The sequence below is a fragment of the Squalius cephalus genome (assembly GCF_949319135.1).
Source record: "Squalius cephalus genome assembly, chromosome: 16".
Taxonomy (NCBI): Eukaryota; Metazoa; Chordata; class Actinopteri; order Cypriniformes; family Leuciscidae; genus Squalius; species Squalius cephalus.
In genome coordinates, this window is record NC_137137.1 from 36,158,057 (window position 1) to 36,182,708 (window position 24,652).

At 43.3% G+C, this 24,652-nt stretch overlaps 1 protein-coding gene across 1 annotated transcript; it reads right to left on the reverse strand.

Moving 5' to 3' along the window:
- Positions 1-3,323: 3,323 nt before the first annotated feature.
- Positions 3,324-22,048, reverse strand: LOC307174349 (nuclear factor 7, brain-like; the record flags this gene model as incomplete). Its single annotated transcript, XM_079898108.1, has 6 exons — positions 21,456-22,048; positions 18,359-18,454; positions 17,914-18,144; positions 17,814-17,836; positions 17,614-17,732; positions 3,324-3,823 (listed from the first exon to the last, which is right to left on the reverse strand). Exons 1-6 carry the CDS (start codon positions 21,849-21,851, stop codon positions 3,324-3,326), a joined length of 1,365 nt encoding a protein of 454 aa, XP_079754234.1. The 5' UTR covers positions 21,852-22,048.
- Between the last annotated feature and the right edge of the window lie 2,604 nt (positions 22,049-24,652).

Genomic DNA, 24,652 nt, shown 5'->3' on the forward strand with positions numbered 1-24,652 from the left:
TGATCTAAATAGCCTTTATAACGAAGTACAAAAAAATCATGACACTTGTTAATAAAAATAATTTTTTTGTATACAATTTAATAATATATAATAACATGTTGTTTCAAAATGGATGAGGAAAACAGCGCCTTGAAAATCTCTGCCACTCGTCAAAACTACAAATGTGCGTCTGTCAAACGAAGGAAGACTGAAGGAGTTTCCAATAAAGGCAGAAAGAAAGGTAAAATAAACATGTTACGTCTGTAAAGTATTATTTCCATGATTTAAACCCTAATTATTATCCCAAACATTTAGGGCCCTATTGAAACGCAAGTGTCAAAGCGCAAAGCGCAAGTAACTTTGTGGGCGGGTCTTGGCGCTGTTGCTATTTTCCCAGCGGGATAAATGACTTGCGCCCGGCGCAAATCTAAAATGGGTTGGTCTGAAGAACTTCATTATTCATAGGTGTGGTTTGGGCGTAACGTGAAATAAACCAATCAGAGCGACATCTCACATTCCCTTTAAGAGCAGGCGCGCTTTGTTCTAAAGCGGATTCCTATTATAACGGCGGATTTGCCAGGCGTGCGCCAGGATCGGTTCACAGCCAAGGAGAGCAACGCTCTCGTCAGGGACGTTGGGGATGGAGAAACCCACCCAAATTAACTTCGGTTAAAAAGGCGTATGATAATTTGGGTAAATGTGTAAGCTAGATGTATGCTTTTATAATAATCTATCTATCTATCTATCTATCTATCTATCTATCTATCTATCTATCTATCTATCGTAATAATGTATGATTTGCAAAAATGAAAACTCCTGCTTCTGTGTAGACGAGAGAATCAAAGTGTATGCGCGTTGTGCACACGCTACATTGATTATGGCCAAGCATGCGCCCTTAAAATAGCATATGAATAACATGCGCAACGCGCCACTGACTTTAAACTATTTTTTCCTGGTTAGTGGCGCAATTGTTTTCTAAACCTGCAAAAAAGCATGAAGGAACGTTTGCGCCGGAACACGCCTCCTCTTTGCGTTGAACCGCCCAGGGAGCGCAAGTTCATTCCCTAGTTTAGCGACGTGCTTCTGTGGAGGGAAAAGCGCGCTTTGCGCGGGTGCAAAATAGGAATGATACATGCGTCGGTGTACAAAGTCAATTGCGCTGGGTGCAAGATAGGGCCCCTTATCTTTCACTCTGAGCATTAAATCACATAATCACATATTATTTATTTATTTAAAACACAAGATTATCAGCAAGAACCTTTTACATCCATTTATTCCAATGAACAAATGATCATTTCTCCTCTATAACTGAAATAATTGTTCATTTAGTCTCATGTTGAACAAACACTGAGAATGTGCAGAATTTACTGCTTCAGTGATTTGATGTAATACAAGAAAAAATATGACATATAATCATATATAATTATGATGCAAAAAAGTTAGAAATTAATAAACACACATTGACTGAAATAATCGGGTAAATGTCAATTCTCCTGAAAACATGAATGCTAAAACTGTCTCTAATCGGTCTAATTGTGTGAAGTGGAATATACAGTGAGGAAAATAAGTATTTGAACACCCTGCTATTTTGCAAGTTCTCCCACTTGGAAATCATGGAGGGGTCTGAAATTGTCATCGTAGGTGCATGTCCACTGTGAGAGACATAATCTAAAAAAAAAATCCAGAAATCACAATATATGATTTTTTAACTATTTATTTGTATGATACAGCTGCAAATAAGTATTTGAACATCTGTCTATCAGCTAGAATTCTGACCCTCAAAGACCTGTTAGTCTGCCTTTAAAATGTCCACCTCCACTCCATTTATTATCCTAAATTAGATGCACCTGTTTGAGGTCGTTAGCTGCATAAAGACACCTGTCCACCCCATACAATCAGTAAGAATCCAACTACTAACATGGCCAAGACCAAAGAGCTGTCCAAAGACACTAGAGACAAAATTGTACACCTCCACAAGGCTGGAAAGGGCTACAGGGAAATTGCCAAGCAGCTTGGTGAAAAAAGGTCCACTGTTGGAGCAATCATTAGAAAATGGAAGAAGCTAAACATGACTGTCAATCTCCCTCGGACTGGGGCTCCATGCAAGATCTCACCTCGTGGGGTCTCAATGATCCTAAGAAAGGTGAGAAATCAGCCCAGAACTACACAGGAGGAGCTGGTCAATGACCTGAAAAGAGCTGGGACCACCGTTTCCAAGGTTACTGTTGGTAATACACTAAGACGTCATGGTTTGAAATCATGCATGGCACGGAAGGTTCCCCTGCTTAAACCAGCACATGTCAAGGCCCGTCTTAAGTTTGCCAATGACCATTTGGATGATCCAGAGTCGTCATGGGAGAAGGTCATGTGGTCAGATGAGACCAAAATAGATCTTTTTGGTCATAATTCCACTAAACGTGTTTGGAGGAAGAAGAATGATGAGTACCATCCCAAGAACACCATCCCTACTGTGAAGCATGGGGGTGGTAGCATCATGCTTTGGAGGTGTTTTTCTGCACATGGGACAGGGCGACTGCACTGTATTAAGGAGAGGATGACCGGGGCCATGTATTGCGAGATTTTGGGGAACAACCTCTTTCCCTCAGTTAGAGCATTGAAGATGGGTCGAGGCTGGGTCTTCCAAAATGACAATGACCCGAAGCACACAGCCAGGATAACCAAGGAGTGGCTCTGTAAGAAGCATATCAAGGTTCTGGCGTGGCCTAGCCAGTCTCCAGACCTAAACCCAATAGAGAATCTTTGGAGGGAGCTCAAACTCCGTGTTTCTCAGCGACAGCCCAGAAACCTGACTGATCTAGAGAAGATCTGTGTGGAGGAGTGGGCCAAAATCCCTCCTGCAGTGTGTGCAAACCTGGTGAAAAACTACAGGAAACGTTTGACCTCTGTAATTGCAAACAAAGGCTACTGTACCAAATATTAACATTGATTTTCTCAGGTGTTCAAATACTTATTTGCAACTGTATCATACAAATAAATAGTTAAAAAATCATACATTGTGATTTCTGGATTTTTTTTTTTAGATTATGTCTCTCACAGTGGACATGCACCTACGATGACAATTTCAGACCCCTCCATGATTTCTAAGTGGGAGAACTTGCAAAATAGCAGGGTGTTCAAATACTTATTTTCCTCACTGTAAATGAAAACTTCTTGTTTATTGATCTGAGTGTTGCTGTAGTGCTGATATCAGTCATGTGATCATCACGGCCCAATCACAGCCACCGTACTGATATTCAGATCAACAGCACTCTTACTCATGTGATATGGAGTAAATATTGGAAACATGATGAAAGCAGGAAGATCCAGATCTACAGGAGTGACGTTTACTGACTATTGACCGGTAAGATCCTCAGAGAGGGATAACTATAATTACAGAAGAATGGAAAGACTGTGTGAGTGAAGGTGGTTGTGAATGTGTGTAGATGTGTGTTAGTTACAGGATCAGAGAACGACACCGTTCCTCCATCATAGTCCAGATTCACTCTCACATGATCAAGATCCTGTTTAACATGAAAACCAGAACTTAAAGACTCATACTGATAATACTCCACACTCCAGACATCAGTCTTGAAGAAAACATCTCCCTTCCTCTGGTTTGATGCTGTAGTTACTCCAAGAATCCAGTCTGAACTCTCTTTAACCTCCACATCCCAGCAGTGTGTTCCTGAGTTAAAACCCTCTGAACCCAGAACACAGTAATAACAGTCAAATCTCTCTGGATTATCAGGAACAGTTTGATTGTTCCAATTGTTTGTCACACTGGTCAGATCATCAGACAGGACGAGATGTTGATGAGCCGTGTTTGGATCCAGAATCACAGGAGCTGATGAGACACAATCAATAGATGCTTTTATTCTGATTTTCATGTAATGATCAAGAGTGAACCCAACACAGATTATTAGGAATTATGACACTCGTCCTGTTGATCAAACACATTTTCCTCTGATCACTGTCAGTGCTGTTATTAGTTTCACACTCGTTTTTATCATCAGTGTTTAACCCTCTGGGGTCTATGGTGTTTTTGGGGCCCTTGGGATGTTTTGACATTATTTATAAACATGTTAATGGCAAAGGTGTAAATTCACTCTATATAGCACAAACAGGGCTACCATAATATGTGAGCAACATGTATGTAGATGTTTGTATTTTTAAGAGAATAATGTTTATGCGTGGTTATTGAAAAAAATAAAAATGAAAGTTGCTGAAATAAGACCACAAAACGCATACTAAATATGTGTCCACAAGACTTTTGACTAATGGATGTTGTCGCTTCGAGTTCTGGCTTCAAAATTATGTGAAAATAGTCTTGCTTTATCGTTCACAAAAAACAATACATTGATTTAAATTGTGTAAGACAGGTTTTGCTTGGAAAGCCTATATGCGAGGGGGGCGTGAACGAGGAGTGGTTAACACCTGAGAATACAATGTCCCACCCATTATGCGTAATGACTTGCATAATGAGTCATTCATTCTGGTGTGACACTGACTGAGCCACAAGAATGAATGCAAGGACAAAAGATATATTTAGAAGAAGACTTATATTGACCATTTAAGATTTTGCTTACATCTATCTTGTAAATATGTTTTGCTATTTTATTAAAAAAGGTTACAATTACAACAATAATTACAATTTCAACAATATTTCAAGTGTACTCTTTTCTTTGTAAAAAAAATATTATAGGCCTACATTTTATCATATGTATTCATTAGTTTGAATAAAGCCAACATTGGAACAGCTAACAGCTTAGTTGATGACTTTATTTTTGACAAAAATAGCAGAGGTGTGGACTCGAGTCATGTGACTTGGACTCGAGTCAGACTCGAGTCATGAATTTGATGACTTCAGACTCGACTCGACAAAATGTACAAAGACTTGCGACTCGGCTTGGACTTTAACATCAATGACTCGTGACTTCACTTGGACTTGCGCCTTTTGACTCGAGAAGACTTGCTACTTCCCATGAAAACTGGGGAAAAAATGTTCACACGGCCGCACCGCTCTCAGTTTATCTGCATCTGTGAAAAAATGTGCACCACCTGTATGCATGCAGAGAGTGCGCGCGCTGCCTGCACGACATCCAATCACTGTAGTCCCACGTTGTTTTGATTCGACAGCATCTAAGCAGGCACATTGCAAGACAACCAATGAAGCGCAACAAGCAACAACGCATGCTACGAATTTGAACGAATGCTAAGCACCTTATTGGATGTACCGTAACTTACTAGCTGCTACATAGCTGCCAACTCTCACGCATTCTTTTCACACGCTCTCACGCCACACATCCATTTTCTCACGCACAGAAAAATCGCGAAGCAAAGAGGACACGGAGACCGACAGACTAGACAGAGCACGAGCAGGTTACTTATTATATAAAAAAATCTCTGCTCTCAGATTCTGTCACTTTTATTACGAAATTCAGACAATAAATACCGTTTTGGCGCTTGTAAATGTGACACGACAGATACCTAGCGGCACGTGAACGATCATCTCTAGCTGATAGTAAATAACGTTAAACACGAATGAACACTGTTGAAAGATACAGTACAACTTACCGAAATGTATATTCCTCATACATAATATCGACCCATCAATCAAAGGGGTCAATAAAACAGTTGGAGAACAATTATGTCACATAACATTTACCTCAGGAAAGCCATTTAATGACCATAATATAGGCACGTTAGTTGGCTAGAAAAAAAAAGAGCTATAGAGAGTATTTTGCTAAATATGTGTACTATATTGCATGTATATTATATTTTTTACTTATATCATTAAATAAAGTTGTTCTTATAATAAAAAATAAAAAAACGCATTATATTTAATTTGTGTTATTTTTAACCTTAAATAATACTGCCAGCTGATAGGGCTCTCTGTATGTTTACATCATTAGGTGAGTTGTTTTTTTCTTGAGAAAAATTAATGCCTATCTTGTGTAGCCTACCTAATATTTATCCAAATGAGTCAATATTAAATCAAATCACAATAATTGAATTGAACTGAAATAATAAAAAAGCGTAGCTTACCAGAAATTGAACCATGTAAACATTGTAACATGTTGTCACTAAATCTAACTAGATGTACCGCATGGCGGTACAAAATATGACCGCCGCTCAGGCCTGCACTGGCTTTCCACAAAAATAAATGACGTGGAGCAATTTGGCTGTATTGCGTGTTTATGTATATAAGTTGTATATTTTAAAAGACTGTCTGGAGTATTCCTGTGGATCATGGATAATTTAGAGTTTTGTAATTATTTGCCATTACTATTTAAGTTTTATATCAAAAGTCATTAGTTTAGACACTTAACATCCATAATGTGAAAACGTCACATCCATAACAGTGGTTTTCACTACATAATGTATTACAAAAATGAGTTTCAAAAACACACTTATTGTGTTCAAGCAAGTCTTTTTCATGCTACATCGGCAGTTTGTTTAATAATTCACAGAGTTTGTAGGACACTTGTAAAGTGTGTGTATTTCATGTTATGTCCATAACGCTGATAAAATGTATTCATAGTGTGTGTCTGTGTGTGTGTGTGTGCGTGTGCGTGTGTGTGTGTCTGTGCGTGTATGTAGTATGCGTGCGTACATGTGTGTGCGCGTATGTGTGTGTTTGTGTGTGTGTGTCTGTGCATGTGGATTTGTATGTGTGTGTATGGGTGTGTGTCTGTGCGTGTGGATGTCAGTGTGTGTGCATGCTTGCGTTTGTTTGTATTCCTGCTGCATGTGTGTGTGTGACAGTATCATCCTAAACCAGCAACCCTTCGCTCAACACCACCATCTACAGGCCGATGAGTGTACAGTCACTAAATGTGCACATAAATGAATTTATTTTATACCCCCCCATGGATGAAATTCTACGAAACTTAGCATACCCCCAGAGGATGTCAAGTTAATCATACACATGAAATATGGTGCAGTTCTGAACATCTCAACTGAAGATAGGGGCGATTAAAGCAGAATAATATTGCATTTTCATTTTTTATGGGAAGGGGCGCAAATCACAAATGAGTGATTATGGGCTAGGTTGATGTGGGCCCTTAAGACCAACATACCATAAAAATTTCTTCATCCTCGGTGCCACGGTTCAGGTAGTTATTTAGGAAAAACTGCATTTTTTGGGTTTCGGGGGGCCCAGCGCGGGGGGGGAGTGGCCCCCGGGGACCAAACGAAATTTTTCCGTAAAAGTCTAGTGGGGCTACATGCCCACCAAATTTCATGTTCCCCGGTGTTTCGGTGTCCCTGGTATCGTTGACGAAAAATTCAGTAGATGACGGGAAAAAAAAAAAACTTTGACAATCCCTATTTGACCGCTTTCGCTAGCTATGCTAGCGGCGGTCATAATAAAATTCAGTTTAGTTACTAAAATGTTTTGACAATCACAATACACTTATTGTGATGCAAAAATTACATCACAATTATTAATAATTGCATCACAATTGCATCCCCCGTTGAAGTCAATGGGACCCAGAAACTGCCTGGTTACTGACATTCTTCTAAATATCTTTCTTTCTGTTCAGCAGAAGAAATAAATTCATGTGAAATTTTTTGTGAAAATTAAATTTTCTGTTTTTTACTGTATTTGATTAATGTCATTGTATAAAAAGAGGTTTAAATAAATACAAATCTTACAGACATACATGATTTGTATACATTTTATTTCTGTGGTAAGACGACTTGAAATGACTTGAAACTAAAATGGTAGGACTTTGGACTCGACTTGAGACTTGTTGGCTTTGACTTTTGACTCGACTCGGGACTTGCCTCATCTTTGACTCGACTTGACTTGGGACTCGAGGGCAAAGACTTGAGACTTACTTGTGACTTGCATAACAATGACTTTGTCCCACCTCTGAAAAATAGTATTATATATATATATATATATATATATATATATATATATACATACATACAAACAAAAGCTTATTTGATGTGGCAGTATATTCTACAGTAAAAACTGTACCCAAATCTAGTCAACAAAATGTTGTCTTTCATATTTCACCTGACTGTAATGTTGTTTTTATGAAATATTAGGGCATATAAATGTTAACATATGAGCAAAAATTGGCAAACAAAAGCTTATTTGAGGTGGCAGATATTTTACAGTAAAAATGTATAATCTATCCAAAACTAATCAACGAAATGTTGTCTGTAACATAGGTCTTTCGTTTTTATTATAAGAAATATAAATGTTAATTTGCAGTTTAATACGTTGTTTATACAAATACATTTTATTTCAACATATTTCAGTCGATTTTTACTCAGTAGGCCTATAGCAATACAGTTTGCTAAAAGCGAAACATTCATTCACACACAGAAACGCGATTCAAATTTAAACCGTCTTTTGCGAGTTGTGGTAAACAGCGCGCATCTCTGCCGTTCATTCATTCACACACAGAAACGCGATTCACTTGAGAATGAAAAAAAAAAACTTACTACAGTATTCCATAGCTCAGGATCCGTTGCTCCTCGAAATACCAGCACTTCTGAGGTACATTTTCCATTATAGTATTACTCCTCACAGCGCCGCGAGACGGTGTAAACAAGTACAATGATCTGAATAAACTTGATGTGTTTTCTCGAGCTGATATGGGTGTTCACAGTTTGCAGGATTGCCTCAGTCATTTGCGTTTGAATAGCGCGCGCTCTCCGTGGGCAGGGTCACATTAAAAATAATTAGCTGAGATGAGAACGACTGACATCTCGCTCTTTTCATACAGATTGCATAAACTGAGAATATTTGTTTTTTTTATAAAATTATAAAATTAAACTTCATTTAAAAGAAGAGAATTGCGACTGTATGCTTGTTTGACTGAGTATTCGCTGAGTTATGGTTCATTTTCGGACGCGTTTCAGAATGGACTTAACTGACAGAGAGAAGGCAGAACTCGCTTCGTGTTTATTTTTCTTTATTTGGCAAAAAGCACAACACTTTGTTTTTATTGTGAGTATTCACAAAAAAATACACACTTAACAGGATCGATTGATGTATAGCACAAGCATATAAAGATAAAAATTAATATTAGTATTTTGATTCTTTTTTGCACTGATAAGGAAACAAGTAATAAAAACTCAGTGAGTGTTTTAGCGCAATTTTCTCACGTCATGGGATCACAACTAGCCTGGGTGCCAGCCCGAACCCCGCCCACAATATTTTTTGGTCGGGAAGTTCGGTCTGGACTCGCTCCGTTGAGGAGCTATTATGCCCGAACAAAAATTGTTCGGACCAATCAAATTGTCAGGGCGGGCTTTATACGATGATGGACAGATGAGCAACGGTAACGTAATCACCTACGTCACCAAAGAGTGCTTGATTTGAATTAGTTTACAACAAAGACGAGTGCAGCTGGAGAATTGAGATTTCACGAGTTCACATTTACAAATAAGTCAGATAGAATAAATGCTTATAGCCTATAAGATTTCACACAAATAAGTCAGATAGACTAAATGCGTATATGACGTGCTGTCCGAGGGCTGTGGGCTCGGTAGCCATACTCCCCCGTGTTCCTGGTTGTGAGAGAACAAGACAAGAGTGAGGATTCGGGGTGGTGGAGGGATGCTGAAAAACTGTCAAGGAGTGTTAGGTAAGTTGACAGAGTGAATATGCTTCCTCATGCTGATATAGGGTAACGTTAGACATGGTATTGTTTGATGACAAGTTGATTGGATTGATTATTTGTACGTGCTTCTCCTGAACTTTGTTTATGAAACATCATGTGTAGATTCCGCCATCGCGTCTGTTATAGAAGATATCCACAGCGCATTCATTTTAAAAGAGGAACAGAGAGCCGCGACATTTTGTTGGTTGAAAATATGAATGAAGAACATGCGTCATTTACTCCGTTGCTCTGACTGGTTGTAGGTCTATCCAATTGAGTGCAGAGTTTTTTTTTTTTCCTGGTTCGGTTGAGACACGCCCCATAATCAAATCTCTATGGAGCAGTCTCAGACTCACATTCTGACTAGAATATGAGTATGACGAAGTCAGGCTAGATCACAACACTAAGAGATAGTAAATCTTTTCCTGGATTTTTTTGGTGCGTTCCCGAGATTAGACCTTCCTTAACATAATGCCGAAAACCCGAAGTCTCTAGGTGGTCTGGTTGAGGAGTAGATAGAAGTGCAAGATTGGTGCGCACAGACAGAACAGAAATCATGAGTTAACAATCGCAATTTTGTCCGGTGGCAATTTTGCGCTAAAAACGAGCCTATCGCGCCGGCGTGATAGCCGACCTCAGGGGGTTAATGGCATCAACTACAAACATTAAATATGAGATTCAGACATTTGTGTACATCTAGAGAAACGTCTCGGTTACGAATGTAACCCTCGTTCCCTGAGTAGAGAACGGAGACGTTACGTCAGTGACGACGAAATGGGGGTTTCGCTTAGAAGCCAGTCACCTTCGAGTATTACAAAATGAGCCAATAGCAGTGGAAATGCCATGGGTCTGCGGAATTTGCATGCGTAACTCTGCCCTACCTCGTGGATATATAAGGAAGTACGCCGCAACATGCAGATATGTTTCCTGCTGAGGAGCCGAGAATGAACTCCAGCGTTTCCAGCGGTACAGCGGAAGTGGAAGGAAGACGTAATGTCTCCGTTCCCTACTCAGGGAATGAGGGTTACATACGTAACCGAGATGTTCCCTTTCATGGTCACTACGAGTTACGTCAGTGACGACGAAATGGGGGTTCCAGTCTAATCACGCCATCTTCTCAGCTGTCTTCCAGTGCCCTGCGTAAGTCTGAGCTTCCTGTCGTGAGACTGGCACGGATGAAGGAGTCCTACTTATCACAGGAATACTAAGGTATTCAACACAATATGCCCGCCCGAAGGGAGGTCTTAGAATACACATATGGCCCGGAGGGGCTACATATGGAAAATCACTGGGGTGTCCAGCCGAAGGGTGGAGTCTTTCAACCCCAGGGGTGGCAAGGTGGTTTGCCAAGGGAAAGACACATGCTCAAGGAGGCTTACCGTGGAAATACACATGTGGGGGTCACCCAACGGGGGAACCATGCACATGGAGGCACCTAGCCAACCGCGAAAGCTGCCGGAGGCAAAACTCTGGCGATGACGTCAGCAGTGCTGGAGGAACCCAGGGTTTCTCGGGGAAACTCACGTGAGGAGATTATCGCACTGATCCAGTCCGTGGAGTGGAATGGTGAGCAAGTGAAGACACCTGAGCGGATCCAAGTTACCGGCTAGTTGAAGCGAGTACATGAGAGCATACTGGCTCCACTCGGAGATTATTGAATCTCGCGAATGTGTTAGGTGTCGTCCAGCCTGTAGCTCTACAGATGTCTGTTAGCTAGGTGTCATGCACTAGAGCCCAAGAGGAGGCCACACTCCGGGTGGAGTGGGCTCTCACACCAAGGGGGCACGGTCGGCCTTGCTGCTGGTATGCCAGAGAAATGGCATCCACTATCCAGTGAGACAACCTTTGCTTGGAGAGAGCCTTTCCCTTCAGCTTCCCACCATAACAGACAAAGAGCTGGTCTGAGGTCCTGAAACACTGTGTTCTGTCTACGTAGGCACGGAGGGCGGGTACTGGACAGAGCAGTGCCAAGGCTGGGTCTGCCTCCTCTGAGGGCAGTGCTTGCAGGTTCACCACCTGATCTCGAAAGGGGGTGGTAGGAACTTTGGGCACATATCCAGGCCAGGGTCTCAAGATCACGTGAGAGTTAGCCGGCCCGAATTCCAGGCACGCTTCGTCAACGGAAAAAGCCTGCAGGTCCCCTACCCTCTTGATGGAGGCCAGTCCAAGCAGGAGCGCTGTCTTCATTGACAGGAACTAAAGCTCCACAACTTGCAAAGGCTCAAAGGGAGCACTCCGCAGGGTAGTTAAAACCACTGAGAGGTCCCAAGATGGCACGAGAGGAGGGCAAGGAGGATTCAGTCTCCTCGCTCCTCTCAGGAACCTGATAACCAGGTCATGCTTTCCAATGGAAACCCTAACCCTCAACTGCATCATGATGTGTGGCGATAGCGGCAACATATACTTTAAGGGTGGAGGAGACAGCCTTCTCTCCAACCTTTCTTGCAGGAAGGAAACGCGGAGGCCCCGCGGTCAGCTGTGCGCCAGTGCATCCGTGCCAAGCGTGCCCTCGGTCAGGGAGTAAAACAGGCTGCAATGGGAAGAGTCGTGGGAGGCAAACAGATCTACCTGTGCGTTGCCGAACTGTTTCCAAATCAGCTGAACCGATTGGAGATGGAGTCGCCATTCTCCAGGGAGGGGCTGAAGCCGAGAGAGCTTGTCGGCTGCAGAGTTCAGTTCTCCTGGAATATACATGGCTCGAAGCGACCTCAGATGCTTCTGACTCCGTAAGAGGAGGTGGCGGGCCAGTTGCGACATACGGAAGGAGCATAGACAACCTTGACAGTTGATGTACGCTACAGTCGCAGTATTGTCTGATCGGACTAGTACTTGCTGGCTCTTGAGCAATGCATGGAAGCGGCGCAGAGCGAGACGTACAGCCAGCAACTCGAGGCAATTGACATGCCAAAGGCGCTGAGGTCCTGTCCAGGTCCTGCAGCATTGCACATGGCACCCTAACCCGTGGTGGAGGCATCTATTGAGACAACAACATGTCTGGAAACTTGTTCTAAGGACACTCCGGCCCGTAGAAAGCTGAGGTTTGTCCACGGGGTGAAGGTCTGACGACAGATTGGAGTAACTGGTACTCGGAGCATGCCATGTTGCCATGCCCACCTCGGGACTCGATCGTGTAGCCAGTGCTGAAGTGGTCTCATATGAAGCAACCCGAGTACTGTGGCTGCCGCTGCGGATGCCATATGCCCCAGGAGCCTCTGAAAGGATTTAAGTGGAACCGCACTCTTGCTCTGGATGTGATGCAGGCAAGTCAGCATTGACTGCGCACGCTCGCTTGTAAGCTGTGCGCACATGGCGACTGAGTCGATTTCCATACCGAGAAAAGAGATCCTCTGCATGGGGAAGAGTTTGCTCTTCTCCCAGTTGACCCGAAGGCCCAGACAAGCTAGGTGCCGGAGCACTAGGTCCATGTGCTCGCAAACCTGATCTCGAGAGTGAGCTAGGATCAGCCAGTCGTCGAGATAATTCAGGATGCCAACCCCGTGTAGCCAAAGCAGCACAAGGGCTGCCTTGACGACCTTCGTAAAGACGCGAGGAGACAGGGCTAGCCCGAATGAGAGAACCGCGTACTGATATGCCTTCCCCTCGAAAGCAAACTGAAGAAACGGTCTGTGTCGAGGAAGAATGGAGACATGGAAGTAGGCATCATTCAGGTCGATCGCTGCGAACCAATGGCTGGATGCATTCGAAAATGTGTTTGGCCGTGAGCATCTTGAACAGGATCCTGTAGAGGGACTGGTTCAAAACTCGCAAATCCAGGATTGGCCGTAACCCACCAGATTTCTTTGGTACAATGAAGTAGGGGCTGTAAAACCCGGACTTCATTTCAGCTGGAGGGACAATTTCGATCGCACCATTCACCAGTAAGGTAGCGATTTCCGCATGCATAATAGGGGCATTGCTACCCCTGAAGCGGGGAGGAGATTGTGCAAACTGAATCGCATAGCCGAGCCTGATGGTCTTGGCGACCCAGCGGGACAGGTTGGGAAGCTGAAGCCAGGCTCCCAAAAACTGTACCAGTGGTGTCATGGGGACCACAGACGTACCCTCGTTGGGGCAGCGAAGCGGTATGACTGGCCCGGAGTGGGGAGGCGGAGCGTCCCGGTGTGGGGGCACAGTCATAGAACGCGTCCTGACAGAGGAGACCAGGGAAGGACGTGCGTTCCACTGGGGTCTGCTCTGACAGGGTTCTGGGGACAAGAGTGGCGAGGCTCATAAGCGGCGCACACTGTCATCCGTGTACTCTGGGTGCTCAGAGATGGGAGAGTTAGTTCTGTCTTTAACCACATTGGGGTGCCAAACAAAAAAGAGAACAAAAGATTCTCCCCCGGCCCTCCACCGGGGGAAGGAGTGGCCCTGCTACCACCTCCTCGACTGAACTGAGGCCCATCTCTGAGCTGTCCGCATCAGGAGCGCCGCTTGGCCTGGCGTTTACCGGGCGGCGGACTTGAGCGGACTGGGGCGCCTTCCTGGGACCACCTCCACGGCGCGGCTTGGGTGAAGGCTGCTGCTTGGGCTGGGGCGGGAGTCGACGAGGACGCCCTCGGCGGCGAACAGACTGAGTTGACTGTGCCGGCGACTGGGTGGAGGCAGCAGCTGGTCGCCGGGGCAGTATGTGCTCAATAGCCTCAATCTGTTTCTGGGCAGCCGAGAACTTTTGGGCAAAGTCCTCGACTGCGCCGCCGAAAAGGCCTGCCTGGGAGATAGGAGAGTCGAGCAGAGGAGTCCGCTCGGCATCTCGCATTTCCACCAGGTTAAGCCACAGGTGTCATTCCCGGACCACACTAGTGGACATCACCTGACCAAGGGAGCGTGTGGTCACCTTTGTCGCCCAGAGAGCGAGTTCGGTGGCGGCATGCAGCACATCAAAGAGCCCTTGGTCAGCTCTTCCCTCGTGCATGTCCTTGAGCATCCTGGCCTGGTAGACCTCAAGGATGGCCATGGCATGCAGCGAGGCGGCGGCCTGCCGCACAGCTCTGTAGGACCTTGCCACGAGAGTGGACGAAAACCTACAGGCCTTGGAAGGGGTGCTTTGGGTCAGCACGCCACGTCGAAGCACTCTGCGGTCACAGTTGCATCGCAACCGAGCATTCAACGGGGGGAACCCCAGTGTACCCATGGACCGTGGCCTCATGAAGGGCAGAGAAGGCGGAGGAGGCCGCCGACCGATCATGGGAAGACAACGGGGCCTTCCAGGATCTTGTGACCTCCTCATGCACCTCTGGGATGAAGGGAACTGGGGGTGTGCGCAGACGGGAGTCAGCGCATGCAGCCCCTAAGAACCAAGCATCCAACCGCGAGCGCTCAGGGCAGGGCGGAGGGTTCTGTGCTAACCCGAAAGCCCGGGAAAGCATAGCCGTCAGTTCTGAATCCAAATCAAACAGTGCTGGGACCCCGGAGGGCGGCAGCACAGCCGAATCATCATCTCCAGAAGAATCCATCTCGCCTTGTGATGCGGCAATCGACATTGACTCTTCCTCTGGAGCGCCAAATGCGATACGAGGCACATCCGAAGACGGCCCCGCGGCGACACTTGAAACACTCGCGGGTTGCTGAGCTGCAGAGGGGGGTGGGGCATCGTCGGGGCAGTGTTCCACACCGTAACTCTCAGATCACCCTGGCCACCAGCCAAAGTGTCACCTCTCGTGGAGGGGACAGATCGGGGTGTGGCAGAGGGGACTCTACCTTTAGACAGGTCACAGAGTCTCGATCTCAGCTCAGTGATGGTCATGTTCCCAGAGTGAGAACATAACTCATCCATGAAAGCTGCCCTTGCGTGTTCTAAGCCCAAACATGAAATGCAGCGATCTTGCCCATCAGAAGAAGGAACGGAACAACCGCACACAGAAACACATGGGCAAGACATCTTTAAAAAGACGTGCCCGTGCAAGCTCTTTTTGTGAGAGGAAACTTTGCAATCTGCGCTGAGACGGCCAGGGAGAAACACACACGCTGGATGCAGACTACTGCACAGATCAGCAGACAGGAATGTGAAACTCGCTGGAATCACCTATGACACCAACACAGACTGGAAAGAAGCTCGTCTCGAAGAACACTCGATGATTCAGAGAGAATGCAGGCTACAGGAGTGAAGAGGAGTGAAGAGGACCTCTTGGCTCCTCAGCAGGAAACATATCTGCATTTTGCGGCGAACTTCCTTATATACCCACAAGGTAGGGCGGAGTTACGCATGCAAATTCCGCAGACCCATGGCATTTCCACTGCCATTGGCCCGTTTTGTAATACTCAAAGGTGATAGGCTTCTAAGCGAAACCCAAATTTCAATCGTCACTGACGTAACTTGTAGTGACCACAAAAGGGAACTGATACTTTGAGAAAGTTAAATAACAATAAATCAATGAGATCTGTTGAGATTTATGCTGTAGATGAAAAACTGTAAGTGTGTGTCTGATCTTCAGCAGCATTTAATCGTCTTCATTTTATTGTCTCTTATTGTGTTTTGTTTTAAATTAGTTTATTATGACTGTCTGTTGTGTTTGACTTACAATCATGAATCACCTACAACATTTCCTAGCCACGCCCTAGTAACCATTGTCGAGCACCCTAGCAACCAAAATCCAAAGAGGGATATCTTCTAATCTGAATGTCATAGAGGAGTTGCGGTTGGTTTATATCATTCATACTGGCAAGCAGCCTTTGAAGTAACTGATTGGCAGCTGCCAAGCCACTCCCTAGCAACTAGACAGAGTACCTTAGCAGCTGTTCAGCAAGACCTATAACTCTGCACCAGAACATTGTAGAGACATGGTGGTTGGCTTCTTTGACTAATAGCGATAGCGATTAGCTTTGGTTGGGCTTTGGTTGTATGTGCGCTCGCGCGCCTCGTAGATATTTATTATGTAGCCCATGTTGGACCTGTGTCCCTCATTTGCTGCTAATTTGTTTCTTTATTTAGTTCTTTAACTGTTGTGTTTAGTTTTGATCGGTTTTGACTGTGTCCTCGTGTTCATTGAAGAGCAAGCTAGAATGTCACGTGACATACATCGTGCCACATGTAGCGTATGTTATGTATTAGTTCATTAGTTTAGGGCAGGGGTGCCCAATCCTGCTCCTGCCGATCGACTGTCCTGCACAGTTCATCTCCAACCCTAATCAAACACACCAATTAAGGTCTTCAGTATCACTTGAAAATTAAAGGCAGGTGTGTTTGATTAGGGTTGGAGATGAACTGTGCAGGACAGTCAATCGACAGGAGCAGGATTGGGCACCCCTGGTTTAGGGAGTGTTGACTTGAGTTGTAATTTTTGTTTGTTAGTTAGTGGAGGTAAGTTAAGGGGTGCGTTAGCACGCCGAAGATGTTTCTTTTTGATTTTTCTTTGATTTAGCTAGGTTAGATTTCATGGTTATAGTTAGAGGTGTTTTGTTTTATTTAGTTCTTTGATTTGGGCAACACTCATGCTCTTCATTTTTTATTTGGTGAATTTCAGTGTATTTTTCTTTATCTTTGTTTGACTACTCATATTTGGAATAATTTAAAGTTTTCCCATTGTGTTTATGGGCTGGAAATATGAATAAATCAATACTCATAGGCCTACTTTGAATTCCTCTGCTTTATTATTATTATTACCACTCTTTGTATTGTACTTTCTAAAGACAAAATAAATGTTACTCCCTTAATGTCCTTAGACAAAATTAAATCATCTTGGGACGTAACACTAACTAAAACACAGAAGCATGCTAATCATGTTAGCACAATGCTAACATAATGTTAAAGAGTTAATAATGTTAATAAAGCTAGCATCATGTTAGCATCTTGCAAAAACATGCAAGCAATTTGATGATTGTATTACCATCATGTTACTAATTCTAATCATCTAACAAACACCAGACTGTTCTATCTATCTATCTATCTATCTATCTATCTATCTATCTATCTATCTATCTATAATCTATCTATATCTGTTTGCGTGATAAAGAACCTCTAACTCTCCACCCATCCATCATGTCAGCTCAGATCTCCTGCAGTCAGACTCACTGTTTTGGACGATGTCCTGCATCTTCTTCCAGACTCTGAACGGCAGGTTGCCCAAGTATCGTGGCACATGAATCAAAGCTCCAGAAGCCTTCTGTGGATCCGGCTGTGAGCTCTGGACTCTGGAAGAGCATTCAGGAGTCAGAACTGCAGTGGCTTTGGATCAGAACCAGAGAGACCAGAGACAGGAGCAGATCACTCACCTTTCCATTGAGACTGGAAACTCCTGCAGAACAAACACACCATTTATTATCAAGAACTCAATCAAACATCAATCAATCAACCAATGATCTGAAATCAGACCTTCAGAAAGCAGACGTCATTGGCTTTCATCATCTCCTCCATGTCTTTGATTGTGTGTGAAAGAGCTGAGATGTGTGTGTTCATCTCCTCCAGCTTCTCCTTCATCCTCTGCTTCTTCTGCTCCTCTTCCTCCTTCAGTGCAGTGACTGTAGCTTCTTCTTCATCTCTGAGAAACTGATGAAGCTTCTCAAACTGCTGTTTAATCTGACGCTCTGTGTGCTCAGCTTGAGACTGAAATCAAAGCACATTCACTTCAATCATCTCAATCGACACACATAATTAATATCCAAGATAAACTCGGATACCCGACATAAAACGGATCCAGAAGCAGATTGCTGCTAGTCATTTACTGAAATAATAAACTGTTATCCATTATATCAAATCATAACTGTATATAGTGAGCCAACAGCTGTAATGAAAATGACTCTCGTTTCTGTTTCCTCACCTTGATGTGTTGAACTGTTTCCTCAAACTCTGCTTTCATTTTTTCATTGCTTTTAAGTTTCTCCTGTAAGGACTTCAGTGCTGTATTGAGCTCCTCCTAGAATTGAACAAAAATACATAAAACACCAGATTACAGTGAAGAGAAGACAATACAGTGATATGATCATATAATGCAGTGAAAAAGTATTTGCCCCCATCTCATACTAAATTGATTCAGAAATTAAAACCTACCATAAAACAAAGGCAACCTGAGTAAAGACAAAGTACAGTTTGTAAATGACAATGTAATTTATTGAAACAAAAATGTTATCCAATACCAACTGGGCCGGCGTGAAAATGTATTTGCCCCCATAGTTACTAATTCCTCAAATCTATCAAACTGCATTTATAATGTAGTTCAGCTGGACTAAACACAACCAGTCCTGATCACTGCAGCCCTGTTCAATCAGATCAACACTGAACACTGAAGCCTGATTGGTTCACGTCTGTGCGCCTCTACAGACAAATGGCTTTTCAGCCCGCCAAAACGGACGGGGCAGACTGCCTATTTAAAGGGATAGTTCACCCAAAAATGAAAATTCTGTCATCATTAACTCACCCTCAAGTTGTTTCAAACCTGTATGAATTTGTTTTTTCTGCTGAACACAAAAGAAGATATTTTGAAAAATGTCTGTGACCAAACAGTTGATGGACCCCATTGACTTCCATAGTATTTTTTTTTCCTACTATGGAAGTCAATGGGGTCCATCAACTGTTTGGTTACAGACATTTTTCAAAATATCTTCTTTTGTTTTCATTAGAATTCAAACGTGAAGATCATCTCCTCGCTGTCTCCAAAGAGAAGAAGATAGGAGCCTTTCTGCTCATCACTCATCATTGCAACAAGCCTCAACTAGCGGATTAACGGCTCTTCGACAGCTAAAGCTGACTCGCCGCTTCTCCTCTGGGCTATCCGGCAACTCTTCAAGAGACAATGTCACTAAGAAAAGAGCAAATTTGAGCGACATTTGTTGCAAAATGCCGTGCCACGAGTGTTGCTCCTGCAGGGCTCCCTGCTTCCCTCATCTGGAGCGAGTGCCATGGTTTCAATTGGCGGCTCCGAGGAGGACTTTGATGACGCTATGTCTCTGAAGCGGAGGACTGAGCAAACTCTGTTATAAGTAGGGTTGGGTATCGTTTGAATTTGAACGATTCCGATTCCGATTCCTTGTTTCGATTCTGGTTCCTAACGATTCTCGATTATTATATCTATTAGGATATTTTAAATGAGCTTGCTAACCAACAGTCTTTCTGAAGGAAATATTCTGACCTTCTCCATCAATTTTAATTCTATGAACTTTACTATGAATTTCTCACAGGGCTGTTTTCAACTACAATATAAATATCAAATCTATGAACTTGAATATAAATATTATAAATTATGAATATATTTTCACAGAGGTACACTTTCCTCAGAGAGCTTTATTTTTGAAAACCTCATGAAAACACATTTACACATGAGTGTATGATGCTGCAGGTACTTGTTACCGTGCTCCCACTGATGGGCTAACCTGGTGCAGAATAGCAAATAAACAATAAGAAACAACTTGTAAAACCCAGTCCATATTAGCAGCAGGTACAGTATAACGTCAGAAACAGTTCTTGTTTAGGAAAATGATCATACCTGCCTTCTCAGGCAGGATGCGTGAGCGTTCTGGACAGATAGTATCTCCTGCTGTGGAGAAAACACGTTCGCTGGGTCTGCGCAGCGCGTCAAAGACGGGGCACACATTTATTTCTACTCCATGAACTCGGAGGTGCTTTATCATGTTCGACGTGCACCCTCCTATGCACGGAACAATCTTGTCGCAAATGTTGCATTTTGCCGAGATTTCGTTCTGTTTAGAAAAGTGAAGCCACACTTTGGGCCGCCGACGCACACTATCCATGTTCGACTCGCTCGGTTATGCCAACACTTCCGGTGGACGCTTCTTCGTTAGTGTTCAGCGGTTTCTTCTTCCAGCCAGCTGACTGTGAATCGAAACTAGGAATTGAAATTTAAACTTTTGAACGATGCCGGGAAAATCGCAAAGCTAGTCCCGGTTCCAATCAATACTCGATACTCGATACCCAAGCCTAGTTATAAGTCATGGTGCGCCCCTAAAAACTGGTATATAAACTGGTAAAACCTATAAACTGGTCTTGACCCGGCGGCCTTCAAAGAGCTGTGCAGCGTGACCAACCTCGCCCTGCGTGCCACTAAGTCTACGGCCCAAGCGATTGGTCGTGGCATGGCCAGTTTGGTGGACCACCTTTTCACAGATCATGTGCCACTTTAAATAGAAAACAAATACCTTTTGCAAAAAAGAAATTCCTCTATTGCAAAGCGCTTTCAGTACCTAGAAAAGCACTATATAAATGTAACAAATAATTTTTAAAATTATTATTACATCAGCCTCTTCAACCCCTCGCCACCCAGAGCCAGGATTGGGAAGCTTTTACTGGCATGTCAGATTGGGTTTTAGAAATAATCAAATGGAGTTTCTCGCTCCAGTTCTCCCGCAGGCCCCCCTGCTTCAGGAGTGTGACTAACACTTCAGTCTCAGACATCGACGCTCACGTCCTCCGAGCTGAAGCACAACCTCTGCTAGCGAAGGGCGACTCAGGCTCATCCTCGATTTGAGATGTCTGAACCGCACTCTGGTAAGACGGCCGTTCAGAATGCTAATGCTAACTTTGAAATAAATCCTTTCACAGATCTGATTGTTTTTATCAGTGGATCTGAAGGACGCATACTTTCATATCCAGATAGTCTCTCATCACAGTTCTTGAGATTCATGTTCGAAGGGGCTTACCAAAATAATACAGTCCTACCATTCTGACTGTCTCTTGCTCTGCGTACTTTTATGATATTCGTGGATGCGGCCCTCTCCCCCTGAGACAGATGGGAGTTCGCCTCCTGAATTACCTCAATGATTGACTGCTTTTAGCCCAATCGAAGGAGGAACTCTGCGCACACAGATCTTTGCTCATCAGGACCAAGGATACGTTAGTAACCGGAACTGTGTTTGTGACTCGGTATGATTCTTTACATGTGAATCAAGAAATATTTGTCTTACCTTATGTGATGAAACCACTTCACTGATGGGTCTGAATTTATGATTGTCATGTTGTTTTGAATCTCTGCACACTAAACACACAGGCTGTTTGTCCTCCAGACAGAAGAGTTTGAGTTTCTCACTGTGTAAACTGCAGATCTCCTCAGACCCTGATGAACGCCTCTCATTTCTCTCCTTCAGGAACGACTCACACAAGTTTCTTAACGCAAGAATAACTGGAGGATTAGATTTTGAGGATCTTCTCCTGCAGACAGGACACTCCTGAGATCCTTTGGTTCTCCAGAACTGTTGAAGACACTCTTTACAGAAACTGTGACTACATGATAAAAGAACTGGAGCCTTGAAGATTTCATGACACACAGGACAAATATAATCATCTTCAGCTGCTGAAGCCATTTTTACTGTTTGAGCTCCAGCAATCTGAACTTTACTTTCACTTTCTGATCGACGGTTTCAAAAATGAATCACCATGAGAATCACAAAGATCAGAAACAAACTTGATTAGAAACAAACTTCTCAAATTCTTCTGTAAAGTTTTCCCCTTCGTACTCCACTGATCGCTGATTCTTTATTGCTTTTGTCGAGACAAAGTCAGTATGGCAGAAAAGATAAATAACAAGTCAGTCTCTTCCTGGTTAGTGTTGTAAGAGGGTGGAGCTTCTGATCAAGTTGGTGTGTTGAAACAGGTCAAAGAACAACATCAGGATTTCTTTAGGTAAAATTAACAAAATCTAAGCCTATTCAAAACAAACTTGCATTTAAACATTAAGATATAACGCTAAATCCTTGGATTAAACACAAAAGAACCATAAAAATACTCAAATATTTGATAATAAAAGATCTCAAAACCCTTATACGTGTTTTATTTATTGCTCTTCTTTATTCGTCACAGAGTTTCTCCAGGGTCTGTCATGCTCCCTCTCTCTTATAATGATTTCTTCTCATGCTGAAGTTTCAGTGATAAACACTCCTCTGTTTATCTGCTGATTGTCAGTGTTTGGAGAAACAAAGATCAACAGATTAAAAGTCCTGAATAAACAGGAGAAATGGAGATGAGACAAAAGTTTGTCTCTCATGGATCACTTGTCAGCACCTTTATTAACACTTATTTAGTATTTCTTGTTTATGAAAAATATATTCACGTTATTAGTGTAGCCAAGTGGGATGATAATAACAAAATATTACACTAGGCATAAATTGGTCGTGGGTCCTTTAAGAGATGGTGTTGCGACACTCGTTTACGGCATTGCCTCGTGTAATGTGTATGGGCTAGTTTCAGCGAAGAGAGAGAGTGATAACATACGAGAGCTCCTGGTTTTGGTCATATACACCCAATTAAGGTTTGGTGAGACGCCTGTGAGTGTATGTGCGAGCTGGATCTGGTTTGATAACACGTGGGACACGTGCAAAGACTGGCCTCTACCGTATTTCATTTCCGAAATTGTGCTAACTGTTATACAAGTACTTTGTTAGCCGGATGCATTTCATTCTTTGCATTGTATTTAATTTGATTTAAATTTGTTAACCAATTGTCTTTCATACCAAATTAGTACACCAAGAAATCAAAGACTTTATCATTTAAATTGTATTATTTTTGTTTATAAATACTTGCTCCTTTCGACCGCTGTCCTTCATAGAGGCAGCAGCCAGAATAAAGCCCCAAAAGTAATTTTTGTATCCTGTGTTGTTTCATTTAACCACTGGTTACATAATTTGGTACCAGGAGTGGGGTATCTGGCTGTTGGGAGCTTATAGGTAAATTTTTTTATTCGGTTTGAAATACGGTAGAGGTGAAGATAGGTTTCTGTGGAACGCGGAGTGGAGGCTGTCTTCTGGGGTCCAGGCAGTAGTCCAGTGAACAGAAGTCGGTTGGAGGTGACCTGGTAGTGACGATACTGCTGGAGGAGAGAGGAAGAGTGCTTTATTTCCACCGGAATCCACAGAGTGCTGTGTGCGGAGACACCTATCCAGGGGTGCGTTTCCCGAAAGCATCGTTGGCCAACTATGGTCGCAAGTTCATCGCAATGTCCATTGAACTCTATTGGTAACGACGGAACTTGCGACCATAGTTGGCCAACGATGCTTTCGGGAAACGCACCCCAGAGACAGTCTAAGAGAGATACAGAAGTATTCAAAGAATTGAAAACATATCCTTTTGCTTCCAAAAGAGTGACGAACTGATTAAGAGACTGGTTTTGCTCTGTCAACTGTTTTTGTCCTGTACAGCTGAGTTAATTTGTACATTTGAAAAATGTCACAGTCAGATGATGATGCTTCAGTTACACATGAGCATGATGATGCACAGGGTGCAGGAAGTAGTATGCATGACATTCAGGGACAAATTAAAGTACTTAGCCGTAAACATGAAGAGACTAGAGCAGCCATTGCTAATCTGAGCAAAGAGCCATCCAGGTCTTATATTTATGTACCTAGAGAACGTCAGATACAACCATTTAGTGGTGATTTAAGCAAAGATGGGAGAAATGTTGACGAGTTTATTGAAGAAGTAGAGAGGGTGCTACTGGTCCGAAATCAGACCACAGAGGATCAGTTAGACTTCGTCCTGTCACTCCTAAGAGGTGCAGCTTTAGAGGAGGTCAGATTACAAATGGGGAATGAGTCAGACGAAACATGTCACCTTTTTGACTATCTGAGAGCAGCTTTTCGAAAAAAGCGCAGCATATCTCAGCTATTGCAGACCTTCTATAGTCGTAAACAAATGGAAGGTGAAGATATCCGTGCGTACTCGCATGCGTTGTCACAGATTCAGAACTCCATCCTGAAACAGTCACCAAATGCAATGGCAAACGTGAGTTCAGCTATTCGGGACCAATTCATTGAGGGCATTAGAGATGCTAGCCTCAGAAGAGAACTTCGGAAACTTGTAAGAGACAAACCAGAGTCCACACTTATTGATGTGCGTGACGAAGCCCTCATGTGGTTTTTAGAAGATCCAAAGCCTCGTGTCACAAAAGTGGTCAGCAGTCGAAATGTTGTTTCTGAGACCCCTGAAGCTCAGTGTGCTGCTATTAATGTACCTGAAACAAAACCAGTTAATCTGGAAGACGTTTTGAAAATTGTAGCAGAACAAGGAAAGGCTATAGGGGAGCTTACAAGAGCAGTTGAGAAACTCACAGCACAGGGCAGCAAGTCAGAACCTATAAACCAAACTAGACCCAAGGTGCAACCAAGGTTTA